The 12687-nt window shown below is 44.5% G+C and overlaps 1 protein-coding gene across 1 annotated transcript; it reads right to left on the bottom strand.

Annotated features, from left to right (window-relative positions):
• Nucleotides 1-209: 209 nt before the first annotated feature.
• Mmp27 (matrix metallopeptidase 27) lies at nucleotides 210-11170 on the bottom strand. Its single transcript, XM_012513589.2, has 10 exons — nucleotides 11040-11170; nucleotides 9847-10085; nucleotides 8222-8370; nucleotides 7997-8131; nucleotides 6204-6365; nucleotides 5892-6012; nucleotides 4515-4645; nucleotides 3452-3611; nucleotides 2606-2709; nucleotides 210-1466 (listed from the first exon to the last, which is right to left on the bottom strand). Exons 1-10 carry the CDS (start codon nucleotides 11139-11141, stop codon nucleotides 1255-1257), a joined length of 1515 nt encoding a protein of 504 aa, XP_012369043.1. The 5' UTR covers nucleotides 11142-11170; the 3' UTR covers nucleotides 210-1254.
• Nucleotides 11171-12687: the final 1517 nt, after the last annotated feature.

Raw genomic sequence — 12687 nt, 5'->3', positions numbered from 1 at the left:
CCAATTTAAGTATATTGAAGATTTTTTTATTATCAATTTTTTTTGTCAAGACTCTGTAAACCTAAAGACAAACAAGAGACTGAATTCCAACCTAAAGATAGGTTGTGTGTTCCAAATAACTTCCAGACCCCCCAAAAAATATTCACATTGTCCTTTGGGTTAAATGATTTATTTAGGTTAGTGGAGTGTTCACTTTCGAAAAACAATGCCAAAGACGTGGCCATTTTCTATCTCTGTTCTCAGGTAAGAATAACTTAAGCACACGATCGCTCTGTGGGGTTCATTTCTGTTCCACCTCAGCCACTCAGAGCTCCACAGAGAGTGGCTGTCATCCACAGAGTTCATGCTTGTTTTCTTCTTTCCGGCCCAAGTCACAGGCCTCGAGAAAGCCAGAAGGGGCGCAGCAAGGGTCTGTGAAGTTTGTTGTTACTGAGACTTTCTCTGCTTCCCTCCTGTCAGCAAGCATGTGCTCCATGCACCACCGAGGAACACCGAGTTCAGCTGAACATCTCCCATCTCAGTGAGAAAATGTAGGAACAGCTTTGCTGGACACTTAGCTTGGAGAGTCAAAAGACAAAACCTAACTGTAAAAATTTACAAGTGCATAGTGGAATAAAGGAACTTCTATTCATAGGCTTAAATGATGACACTATGAATCAGACATAAAGAAGAGATCCTTGTGTTTCTGGTTGATGCTATCAGTGTGCACATAACTATTTTATATTCTGTAAGGAATGGAGAAGTGCAAAGGTCAGTGTTTGGGAGGTGAGGGGGAGCAGTTCTCTCCTCCCTTGCCAGCTCCTTAGTTCCTGGGGAACTACTTCTGGTGTAACACACCTCCTCTACCCAGGCTCTTGGCTTTCTCTAGGAGCCGGAATAACAGATGACCTGAGGCCAGGGCGTGCATAGGGATGGCCTGTGCAGCTTACTGGGTCTCTGAAACTCCGAAGGACCAGACAAAACTGAGTGCTGAAGATTGGTTTAATAAATGTGGTTAGTATTTAATTATAAGACATGTCTTACTTTTCCAAGTCTGTAAGCATGAAATAGGCTTAAAGTATAGCTAAAATTAATGATTTCCTATTGAAAAGAATCAAGTAGAAATGGTTGTTGAATCCTTTACCCAGTAGGTATTTAAATCTCAGACTGGTAACTTGATGTTGAAGAATGGCTCTCTTTTCTTCTGGGCAGAGTTCAGATTAAAGGATTTCTTGAGGCTTATTTTATGAAGTTATTGATAACTATAAATGATTTTCAGCAGATAAAAAATACTAAAGTAAACAAAATTAAACTTAGATGATATAATATCTCCTCTCCTCCTGAATGGACCTTTCCTTCAATGTCAAATGATGAGTTTAATGGTTCGTTACACCTGAACCAAGAATTGGTTCTCAATACTCGGGTAACGTTCTTTGCCTTGAGGTCATATTCCAACTGCTTTGATCCACGAAAGAAATAGAAGAGCCCTACAGACAGAGAGGCATAATTAGTTATCTTGTATAACTATAAAATGGTGCCATACTTTAAATTTTATCAATGTAGAATAAAATGATATTATGGAGAGCAAAGAAACTGGTAGACTTACATAGATACACTTTACTTTTCTACTGCCATTGGGGAAATCTTATTATATCCCCGAGGAAGAAGCCAAGGTATGAAGCGTAAGTTTCAAGGGACTTACAAATTTATAGCCAGACTGTGGTCTGTGCTGGAAGTCCTCAAACTAGGTCTTGACAAAGCAGTTCAGCGAGAGGAGGATGAAGCCCCTGAAGGGTTGGCCTCGTGCCCTATGTCCTCATTCATGAGAGCTGTTATACTTTTATCTGTCTTAGATTTTCAGGTTCTGTGCTAGACGTCATTAAAATAATAGATCATGTCACTCAAAAACATTTTTAGACTCCTAATTACTCCACTTTCTAGGGCACTGGTTTTGAAGGTGGAGTAGAAAGTCTGAGTACATTAAATTCTCTGGGGTTCTTTAAAATTACAGATTCCTGGCCTCTCCCTTGGGGACCGGCAGGGTGTTGTTTCACACAGGAAGCCCCACACTGTATACATTAAATAGCAACATTAGAGGTCGAGAATCATTGTTCAATTCAGTCTTTGCTACTTCTTACACTTTGGGGATGTTTTGTATCAATGATGAGTAAAAATAATTTTGACACTTTTTACATAGATTTGAAATAGCATTATGAGAGTTCGACACATACTGATTCAGTTTATGATAATGTCTGTGTGGTTAATGCTTATTATTTCATGTATATATTTAAGAATAGTATATGTATTTTAAAAAAATTACTTGGTACGGGTCTCATCATGCAGCTCAGATTTGTAGTGATCCTCCTGTCTCAGCCTTCCTCCCACTGGGATTACAGGTGTGTGCCACCACACTGGGTCTCAGTGGCCAGCTTGGAGTGGGGCCAGTATGTGGCACCAGGGATCAAACCCGGGTCCTTGTGCTTGCCAGGCAGGTGCCTACACCGCGAAGCCATGTCTCCAGCCACAGAGTGGGATATTTATACTAACATTAAACTGCTTGTGTTTTCATGCTGGTTTCCTCCACAGTCAATATAAGTACTCTAACAGCTGAGGCAAAGATGCTCACCTTTATGCTGGAAAGCAGCGTCAACGCGGAGACCAATTCCTGGAAACTGTTTGATCACTGCCCGTGGGTATCCCCGGTCCATAGTTTGGGTCGTCTCGTCGTACCTGCATACATGCATTGCAAAGGTTTGTACTGATTCTTCTTTGGGGAGTTTATTTCTCCCAATGCCCAGAGTCGAGCAGGGATGTGGGCGAGAAGCAGGCCTGCTAGAAACAAACTAATAGGATCAATAATACAAAAATATTTTTAAGAGTATGTTTGTTTGAGTCATTTGTTATATCTTGGCAGCAAAACATGATTAGGTAAAAAGCATAATTTGTCTTACTGGTACTCTCCTCCTCCTCCTCCTTGTCTTTGTCTTTTTGAGACAGGGTCTTGCTATGCAGTTCAGGCTGGCCTTGAGCTCACTTTGAGGTCCAGGCTGGTCTTGAACTCAAAATGATCCTCCTGCCTCTGCTTCCTGAGTGCTGGGATTGCAGGTGTGTGCCACCACACCCTGCCTTTACTGGTACTATTCTTAGGAACCAAACAGCTCTAACAGCTTAGAGCTTTCCAAGATTTTGACAGGATAGCTTTGTATCATTTGTAATTTGGTTGGCATCACCAGTTTTATTATTTTAGCTTTGTTTTTTAAGTTTTAGAAAGAATTTTGGGCTTATTAAAGCGTCTTTTAGTGTGGTAAATGCCATCCAACAAAACTTGCTTTCAACATAATTCTCTTGAAGAAGGCTATAGACTTGTTTCCTTTTTATCTGTTGAAGTGAAGCTACTGTGGTTATTTTTCTTTGTAAGATGAAAGGGTAAAAACAAAAATAAAATGAAAGAGTCAGGTTTCTGCACACTTACCTCCAGCACCAAATGCCCACAAAAAAGTAGGTTTTCCTCGTGTCTCGGTCACAAACAGCTGCGTCGATTCTCTTCACGCGTCTTGGAAAGCCGAGAGTGTGGATGGGCTTGGGGTGACCCGGCAGGACAGCGTACCCCCTGACCATCCAGAAGTTTTCATCTGCGAAGAGAGAAAGTGATTATCCTTTGATCTGTCCCCTAGAGGAGAAAGTGATGTCTTACGGAGTTTGAGGATAATTAGATGCCGGCTCATTTCCATTTCCAGTGTTAGGGATTTAGCGATCCTGGTTCTCTCTGTATTCTTACTGCTTTCTTTGGCTTCTTATATCATTAATGCTATGCAAATAATATACAGCCGTAGTCAATAGTGTGTCATTGTTATCAATTGCTTTCTCTACTGATTGTTTTTCATTGGCAAACTGTCAAAACAAGCAAGTATGTTTGGACATATTCTCCTAAATTCCAACACTTAAATATAATCAAAAGCTAGTCATTTGAGAAGTGAGGTTGCTAGGTGAAATATAAAATCCCAGTTAAATTTAAATTTCAAATGACAACAATTACTGTTTTGGTGTATCTGAAGTATTGCAGGGTGGCATACTTGCAATAAAATTTTATTTGCTGTTTTTCTGAAATTCATAGCATCCTATATCATTTGCCGAATCTAACAACCCCATCATCAGAGAGCAATAAAAGGAGCTGGGGTATCTTTATCTGGCAGAATGACAAGAACTTTTTTTTTTTTTGCCAGAACCGGGGATTGAACTCAGACCCTTGCGCTTGCCAGGGAAGTGCTTATTCTACTGAGCCATCTCCCCGACCTCGACAAGGACTTTTAACATTTTATTGCACAGGTTCCATTTAGGCCTGTGAGGCTGGGGTGTGCTTATCTTTGCAGCTGCAGAGCATCTGCTGGACAGCTGCTCTTTTTGACAGGGACCTAAGATCAGGGTGGAAGCCTTGCTCATTCGGCTCATGCATGAAGAGCATATTCTTTTCACCCAAGTATCCCCTCTCCAGCTGAGGCATCCAGAATTAAGAAAAGCTCAATGGGAAAGTTTACCTTTAAAAACCAGAATTGTGTCTTTGGGGTTCTCATAGGCAGCTTGAAGATCAGCTGGCAGAGACGGCCAGAATGAAGCAACTGATTCAAACTCCACATCAGCAATGTCATAATAAATCCTCCATAAGTGCCTGTGTCAAAAAACGACACTGTATACACGTAGCCTGCGCCGCTATGTCGATGGCAGCATTGCAATCTTAGGCTACTCTTCTATCTAGATGACTGGCATTTTCCTCACGTAATTAGAGAATTAGCACCATTTCCGCAAGCACGTTTAGGTGGCTGTGGGCTTAGGTCCACCCTTTGAACCGCCAAGGCCAGGACGTGTCTTTGTGTGCGCCCACTGGGAAGGTTGCTGACTGCCCGCGGAAATCACGTACAAAGTTTGGAGAGTGCAACAGCTCGTGTCAGCCGCAAGGCCCAACGTGCTGAGCCAGCACCACGCATCCTCAGAGGCACTTTTTGATGCTCATGTTCGCTGGAATGAGGAAGTCTTATTACTGGCATGCTACAGCCTCTCCTCAGATAGTTCCTTCTGGCTGAAAAATTCCAAATCTATGAATAACATTTGAGAAGTTTCTAGTTCCCAGTTCCTTCTCCACATAGGTGACTCTTGTATGATGCCTGTAACTGGTAGGCTCCCACTCATGCTGGTCAGAGCAGGATAGTAACAACCTGCTTAGGGAGTCATGGCTGAACATAGGCCCACTTTAAGGATTATTTCTTTTTGCCTTTGTATGTTTGTCAAGTGGCTTATGTCCTGACAGTTTTGTCAGAAAATACAGTCCTGATGTACACAACTAGCACACAGTGCTACCATTAATTTTCATACATTATGTATGGTGAGAGATAGGATTTTCAGAAACTACACCTCACTGATACAACATTGAGAAATGATCACCTGTGTGCAGATGCCTGTTTAACAACTAGCTCCCCAGTTGGAGAAAGACTTAAATTCTAGCATTTGCTTCTGTATATTGTGTGCATACTCCCAGACTCCAATCATGGCTAGTTTCATCTACTACTGCGACATGCAAAATTCCTGAAAATTTAACAATAAGCTCCTGAAATTAGGTATAAAGTAGTCCCGCACAGCACCAGGATAGGCGTATTATTTTGCTCAAGTAGTCACGAGAGGTACACTGTAACTTTACCTTCTTGTATTATAAAATTTAAAAATTGCTTTAGATCACTTAAAATAAGCTCAACAACCAAGCAGAAGACACAGGCACACGGCAAGACCTTCAAGTTGGATGTGCAATTGGCAAGCGCACTGACATGCGTTTTCAGAGGCTCTAAGCTGCAGGGATTTTGTTCCCAAATCCCTTAAAGGAAAGTCTTCTTGGGAAGTTCAAGGGCCTAAGGGAATGGGTTTACCTGCCTTTAAAGAACATTACTTCTCTGCGGAGAGTGGTGATTGCATCAAAAGTCAAGCCCGGGTCACAGGCGTGGGGTACATTGGTTCCCTTTGTTATGACAGGTGCTGTTGGTAGACCTCCTTGGTGAGAAAATAAATAGGAAAGAAAAATAAGGTGAGAGAAGACTTTAGAAGACATGAGGAAATTTTCCCGCAGAAGGATCTTACTTAAGTGAATTTTTGCTTCATAATATTTCAAGAGTAACTTTCTCAAGTTCCTTTCCAAAAAGCTTCCTATTTAGCTGCCAGGCATTCAGATTGATATTGCTCACCGTAGATAGACTGGATACCACTGATATCGTCCTGAGAAAGTGGGTACTTTCCAGGGTCCAAGGTGACGTAATTTGGGAACATCAGTGCTTTGGCATCGTTGGAGTGAGACAGCCCCAGCGAGTGGCCAAATTCATGTGCCGCCACAAGAAACAGGTTAAATCCTTGAGAAAACAAGAGAAAACAAGAGGCTGTGCCCCAATCAGAAGGGCAATGGCTGCATTTGAGATCAGGAAGTAGCTGAGGAGAAGGAGGTCTTGCTGCGTAGTGTCTGATTCTCATGTGCCACACTGTTTATCTAGGACACGTTTCAATACTGATGCTGATACTAGTCATGTCATGGAGAAATTCAACAGCCGCTTTGCTTAAAAATGGCTACTCACAAGTGGAGAGCATTACTTTAAGATGAAGTCACACGTTCTTAGTTGCTGCTTTACTTTATTATATGTGACTATGTTGCTGCTACTTGTGTGCTCCCAAGATTCCCCATGGGCTGTAGGATGAGGTCCAAACACTGTCACTGGGCCTCCACATTTTCTTCTCATACTTCAGCAACCAGCCACATAGAGCTATTTGTATCTCTCGCTTGTGCCATTCCTGCTCTTTCTGACCTCTGTCTGTACGCTTTCCTGCACTCTGCCCAAAATGTTCTTTCCTCTACTCCCTGCTATGCTGAGGGACTGTAATAAAGTGGTCAGAAGACAAATCTCTAGGAATGTCCATCTGATAGACTACAGAACGAGGCCAAGGGTGGCTTCCTCTCCTGCCTTCCTCAAGCAAGCCCTGCAAAGCTGCAGCCTTGACCTCCTGACTGTTTAATACTTCACCTCACATATCCTTCCTGACAAAGCATGGAGCCATAAGGGTGAGAGTTATTATGACTACATTTTAGAGGATTAAAAAAAGAGTGAAACCTCTGGCTGATTTCTTCGTCTAGTTATGACAGTGAAAGCTGGCTAAGCAAGGGGAGTAATTCTGATTTTGGCAAGTGTGAGGATATTTTGATTGTTCGCATGACGATATTCCTCCGTCATCCTTTGTCTGTTGTGGTGCAAACCGATGTAGCGATGGCGGCAGCCAATCCCATTCTTCCCCTGCTTCTAGAAGCTCAGCGCTGACCTCGTGTTTCTCACCAGCACACGAGAAAGGACAGTTGCTTCACGTGGCGGAGCTGACTGGTGAGTGGCCATAGGCCATTTCGCTGAAAGTGTAGAACTGACCTAGACTACTTGGAGTCACTTGTCAAAACTGAACTGAAGTGTATGCTTGTGTGCTGTCATTAAGCAATAATACATCAAGTGTGTTTTCCCTGGTCCCAGCCAGATCCTGGGCCCAAGATGATTCAGCCCATGATAGGACAAAAGGGAAGAGAGCCCTGAGAATAGCCTGAGCCTGCTCCTTTGTTTAATGCTTATGTTCTTACTGTGGTAAGAGTTTTGTTTTTACTTGAAAAGTAAAGCACAGCTAGTGCCAGTCAGGTTTAAGAAGAAGGAGCTGACCAGCCATTGCTGTTTCTCTGCATAGTTTTAGGCATGTAGAGGACCCTCAGGCATTGTGGACATGAAGATGCGGGTATCCTGAGCAGGCCAGGAGTAGCCATCTCCTGAAGGCATTTTGCAAATAAGCCTATAAGCTACACAAGTACTAAATAGTTATTGAACACTGTCACCCATGTCATGGTGAAATATGGAAAACTGAGGAGAAATTGGGAAGTTTACTGGTAAAAGCCAGCTAGAAGGGTGGCTATTATTTCCAGAGAACAACACAGTCTGTGCATCAGGAAAATCAGCCTCACCTGTTGTTGCATTCTTGGTTGTCCAGTTCTCATCCTCATCGAAGTGAGTGTCACCGCCCAGACCCGGGCCAGGAGGAAAAGCATGGCCAAGTACTCCTAAGGGCCCATCAAAGTGACGAGGACACCAACCATGGACTGAGATACAATTCACAGGGGAGAACGATCAGCTTTCTCAGATTTCCTGAGATGAAAAGAGCATGCTCTCCTTTTTGTTGCAAACCTCACCTCGCGTCCTAAAGGCAATCATGATGTCTGCAACCCCCTTGTAGACCTTGGTGAACATTAGTGGTGTGACCTCGCTCCACACTTCTAAAGCTTTCTGGATGGCCTCATCCACATCCGCTTGTGGCATATCTGGAGTATAATTCATTATTCTTAAAAATTAACAGAAATACAGCAGTTGCTGGTTATACAAGTACTTAGGTACACGCATACTGCAAATGTCATTTCTGATTCGCCAGTCATGGGTGCAATTACTACAGGAACTTTTGGCGTTGGCTTGTTATTTAACATTTGAAGACCACTTTATTTAAATGAAGTACTCTTACATATGTTGAATAAGTCAATTACTTCTTCTGCCCTATGGATCAAATAGTCCACCACTTTAACAAAGGGTGCTTAGAGGATAAATGACCTTCCTAAGAGCGTACTTAAGTGAGAAGAACTAGGCCTGCATGGCAAGTGCAAGGTCCTGAGTTCAATCCTGGCTACAGAAAAAAAAAAGTGAGCTAGAATTAAATTCATATATATGTTTGCTTGTATAATGATTGTATCATAAATATAATTTTCTAAATAATGAAGTTTTCTTTTCTTTTTTATTTTATTTTATTTTATTTTTTGGTCATTCCAGGGATCAAACTCAGGACCTTGTACTTGTCAGGCAAGCACTTATTCCACTAAGCTATCTCCCCAGCCCCCTCTTTTCTTTTTTAAAGACATTTTAAAAATTTATTTATTTGGTACAGGGTCTCACTATGCAGCTCAGACTCATAGTGATCCTTCTGTCTCAGCCTCCCCAATTACTGGGATTACAGGTGTGCACCACCATGCCCAGTTTTGACGCCTGGGGTTCTGGGGCTGGCAGGGCATGTGGTACTGGGGATCGAACCCAGGTCCTTGGGCTTGCCCAAGCAAGTGCTGAGACCACCCAGCTGTCTCCCTAGCCCTTATTTTCTTAAGTGGCTTGGGAAATCACATCTTATTTATGTGTCATGTATTAAGGGTATTTACTCAAAAGCTACAGATAATGACTGAGAAAGATTTTTCTCTTGCTTATGTTTCCTGTCTTTCTGAGCCCATTTTTAATCTCAAGTCCTAAGATTCAGCAAGTGAAGGGAATGCTGTTCCCGAGAGGCAGTCAGAGTCGCTGCCTCCTCTCAGGGCGCAGCTGTGCACCAGCTTCTTCCTGGCAGTGAGCCCTCTTCTGACCTTTGTCCCTGAGATGCCCCAAACCAAACCCCACAGTTGGCACCAGGATCCACCGCTGACAGGACCCTTGTAACCGCGCCTGTGTCCCTCCAGGTTCTCTGCACAGCCTTCACCCGTGCGTCCGAGCCAGGGCTCCTGCTCCTGCTCACATAGGGAGGCCGTAAAGCAGGCGTTGGGGTGCATTTGCAGGTGCCAGTCTCCTGGGTCACCCTGGCCATGCTAGCTAACTCTGTGCCAGTTTCTTTTGGTTTCAGGTGACAGGACAGCCATGTCTGCATCATAGGAGTTTTGGGAGGGTGGAACACATGACATGCATGAAGTGACATGCGCATGGGAGGCGTCAGGAAAGTTAACGATTAATATTGTTTCTTGGAGATTATAAACATCTTGGACTAGTTGGCATAGGCTGACAGAGGCGTTACCTGTAGGTGAGCTTGCGCTTTCTCCACCCAGGGAGCGTGTAGCCATACTGCCCCACATCGGGCACGCCACACCTGGGCGTCTTCATGATCTCCAGTGTGTTAGAGTCCAGCTTCCCTGTCGCTGCCAATCCGAAAAATGCTTGCATTTCCCGGAGTTTGCTGTCTGTGAGACTCCTGTTGTTGCTTTGAGAGAGATGACTGACTTCTATGTCAATAGAGTAGAACTGGTTGAGATATGCCTGACCAAAAAGACAAAAAGGCACACACTGCCAGAGAGCAAATCTCCACCCTTCAAAACCCAAAAGCTCTCAAATCCTTCCTAACAACAGGGCGGGATAAGCAGAAGTAAGTAATGAGGGAAAGAAGAAGGGAAGGATGCAAAGACGAAAGAAAGGAGACACCCTGTTTTTTCAATTCCAGGAACTGGGTGACTTATGAGTAACTGTAGTTAGCCAAACCCCACGTCCTGTGCTGAAAGTTCTACCTGGTAAGTGATGACACATCACACATCGTTTTGCTGTTACTGTCTCCTGGCCTTTCCTCAGAAGAAATTCTAGAGTACATGGGTGGTCATGCACTTTGCACATTTATTTGAGAACCAAACGTGGCAGGTGGACTGGACTGACATTGCTTGGGGGACTTTCTCAAGCAATGTATGAATAAAGGGCTCTGGAGCACAGAATGGATCCTCCTGGCAAGTTAGAGGGGTGGTAGGCAGCTTTCCTCCTGACAGCCCTGCAACCAGTCTCCTCTCACTGGTTCTTTTTTTTTTTTTTTCATAATGTATTTAGTATAGGGTCTACAGGGTCTCATTACACAGATTCGACTCGCAGTGATCCTCCTGCTTTCAGCCTCCCAAACGCTGGGATTACAGGTGCCCAGTCTCAATTGCCATCTCAGTGCACCCCAGGGGCGGGGCTGGCACTGCACACTGAGGATTGAACCCCGGTACACTGGTCCTTGATTTGTGACCTTTGTTCAGAATTGCAGCAAGCCCTACCACCATCCCCTGACCGAACCTGCATCTCTCACCCAGGCCCTTGATTTCCTGACAAAGGAAAAGGAAAAGAATATCTTTATCACAAGAAAACTCAAGATTTTCTTGTATAAATTTTTTGACTTTTCAGTTCTGAAGAAATTAATAAAATGAACCTGTTACTGCAAGTTGTTAACAATATTTACAGAGACAGTACCTGAGCCAGTTGTATATTTTCCTCATTTTCCTCCCTCTGGTCTGCAGGAAACGCAGAAGAAAATGTCACAAAAAGCAGAAAGAGAGGCAGGAGTTGCTTCATTCCTCTTTCTCTTCAGTTAGAGCCTGTTCCTGTTTGCACAGATTTAGAAAACAATGGTGAGACGTGGCATGAATTGGCTTGTATTATCATTTAATTAATAACAGAAAAGGACGCTTGCCACGAAGTGTGTCATAACATTTTTCTCAACTAACTTGATTTCACAATCATGGTCCATGGTTGTTTGGTAAATACGTTGTCCACTGCTGAATCAAATATCCTAGCAAGTGAGACTCCAAGTGACCTTTCTTCTTGTGAAGTTGACTGCTGCTCTATGAATTCCTGAATGTTTGTGAAATGATTTTCTTCTGAAGGACCATAGAATATCTCTGGGCTATTATACCAAGACAGGTGAACAGAAATCAGATTATGCCAGCTGAGAGGAACTTCAGCTGTCCATCAGGCACCGACTGTGGCCTCTGCCTGGCACTGTAAATGCGATCGTGTTGGAGGGTCAGGGTTCCCCAGGCCCTAGCGAAGGGCTCCCTGGCGGCGAGTAGGCAAAGGCGCAGCGCAGCCTCTGAAGATGCAGAAGGACCACAAGAGAGACAGAGTGCCGCTGACGCCGAGGCTGATGGCACCACGAGGCTTCATGCTGGCTGTGGGTCTTGAAGAATAGGTAGAGAGCGAGCCTTGCAGAGGAAGGGGGGTCTGGAGAGGGGCAGGCCGTGGAAGCAGGTGGCGCCCGGAGATGGGCAGCAGGGGCTCTGCTGTCGCTAGGGCAAATACGGAGAAAACTATGGGGCCCGGGGAGAAGGGAGCCGTGGAGCGGACTGGAGACCCGTGACCTCCCTGGGGAGAAGCGGGCCAGCGCCTGGGCATTGGGTGTGCTGCGCTAGTAGGGTGAGATACGCTCGAACACAGCAGAGCACACCGAAGTAACAGATGCTCCACAACACAAAACGCATAACAGATGCGTTTTCCCAGGCCGGGGAGATGGCTCAGTAGAATAAGCGCTTGCCTGGCAAGCACAAGGGTCTGAGTGCAATCCCTGGTTCAAAAAAAAAAAAAAAAATCAAATGCGTTTTCCCCTCAGACGCGGGTTTTGGTAGTCCAGGGCCTCTGTGGAGACTCCACACCCGCGGGGTCATCTGCCTCGCCACTCCCCTGTCCTAGCACAGTGCCTATGGGCCTGCGTTCCGTGGCATCTGAATTAAGAGCAAAAGAAAGGGAAAAGCAGAGAAGTGAATTTTCAGTCTCTCTCAGGAGGTCCCAAGCAATATTCAGTTTACACATTTTGCCTTGAAGTTAAAGCATTGGCACAGTTAGCTTTAGACAGGTTACAAAGTTTTAGGGGGCTGCATTGTCTAGGGGGCCTCCTCTCAGGAGAGGAAGAATGGACCGGTGTCAGCGCAGGTTGCTAGCAGCTTGGGTCCTACTGAGGCTTCTCCAGTGTGCATTCTATAAATCTCTACTCCTAGGCTGGTGGCTTGCTCTGGGGTGGGCTCCCCCAGTTTCTCAACGTTCAAATCCCTTAGCAGCCCAGGGGCAGGCAGGCCTCCGGTGCACGGTGCCACATGTCCATGGCATCCCTCTGGGGTGTTCACGG

This window comes from Octodon degus, unplaced genomic scaffold, assembly GCF_000260255.1.
Source record: "Octodon degus isolate 3935 unplaced genomic scaffold, OctDeg1.0 scaffold00012, whole genome shotgun sequence".
NCBI classification, from domain to species: domain Eukaryota; kingdom Metazoa; phylum Chordata; class Mammalia; order Rodentia; family Octodontidae; genus Octodon; species Octodon degus.
Note: the sequence above shows the minus strand (reverse complement) of the source record. Positions and strands in the feature narration are given on the sequence as shown.

Excerpts from the sequence above, each read along its gene's own strand:
- Mmp27 (XM_012513589.2), bottom strand. The coding sequence starts at position 11,141 with ATGAAGCAACTCCTGCCTCTCTTTCTGCTTTTTGTGACATTTTCTTCT. Across the intron at positions 8,132-8,221 it reads GATTGCCTTTAGGACGCGAG|TCCATGGTTGGTGTCCTCGT; the intron begins GTGAGGTTTGCA and ends ATTGTATCTCAG. Across the intron at positions 2,710-3,451 it reads GTGGGCATTTGGTGCTGGAG|GTACGACGAGACGACCCAAA; the intron begins GTAAGTGTGCAG and ends GCATGTATGCAG.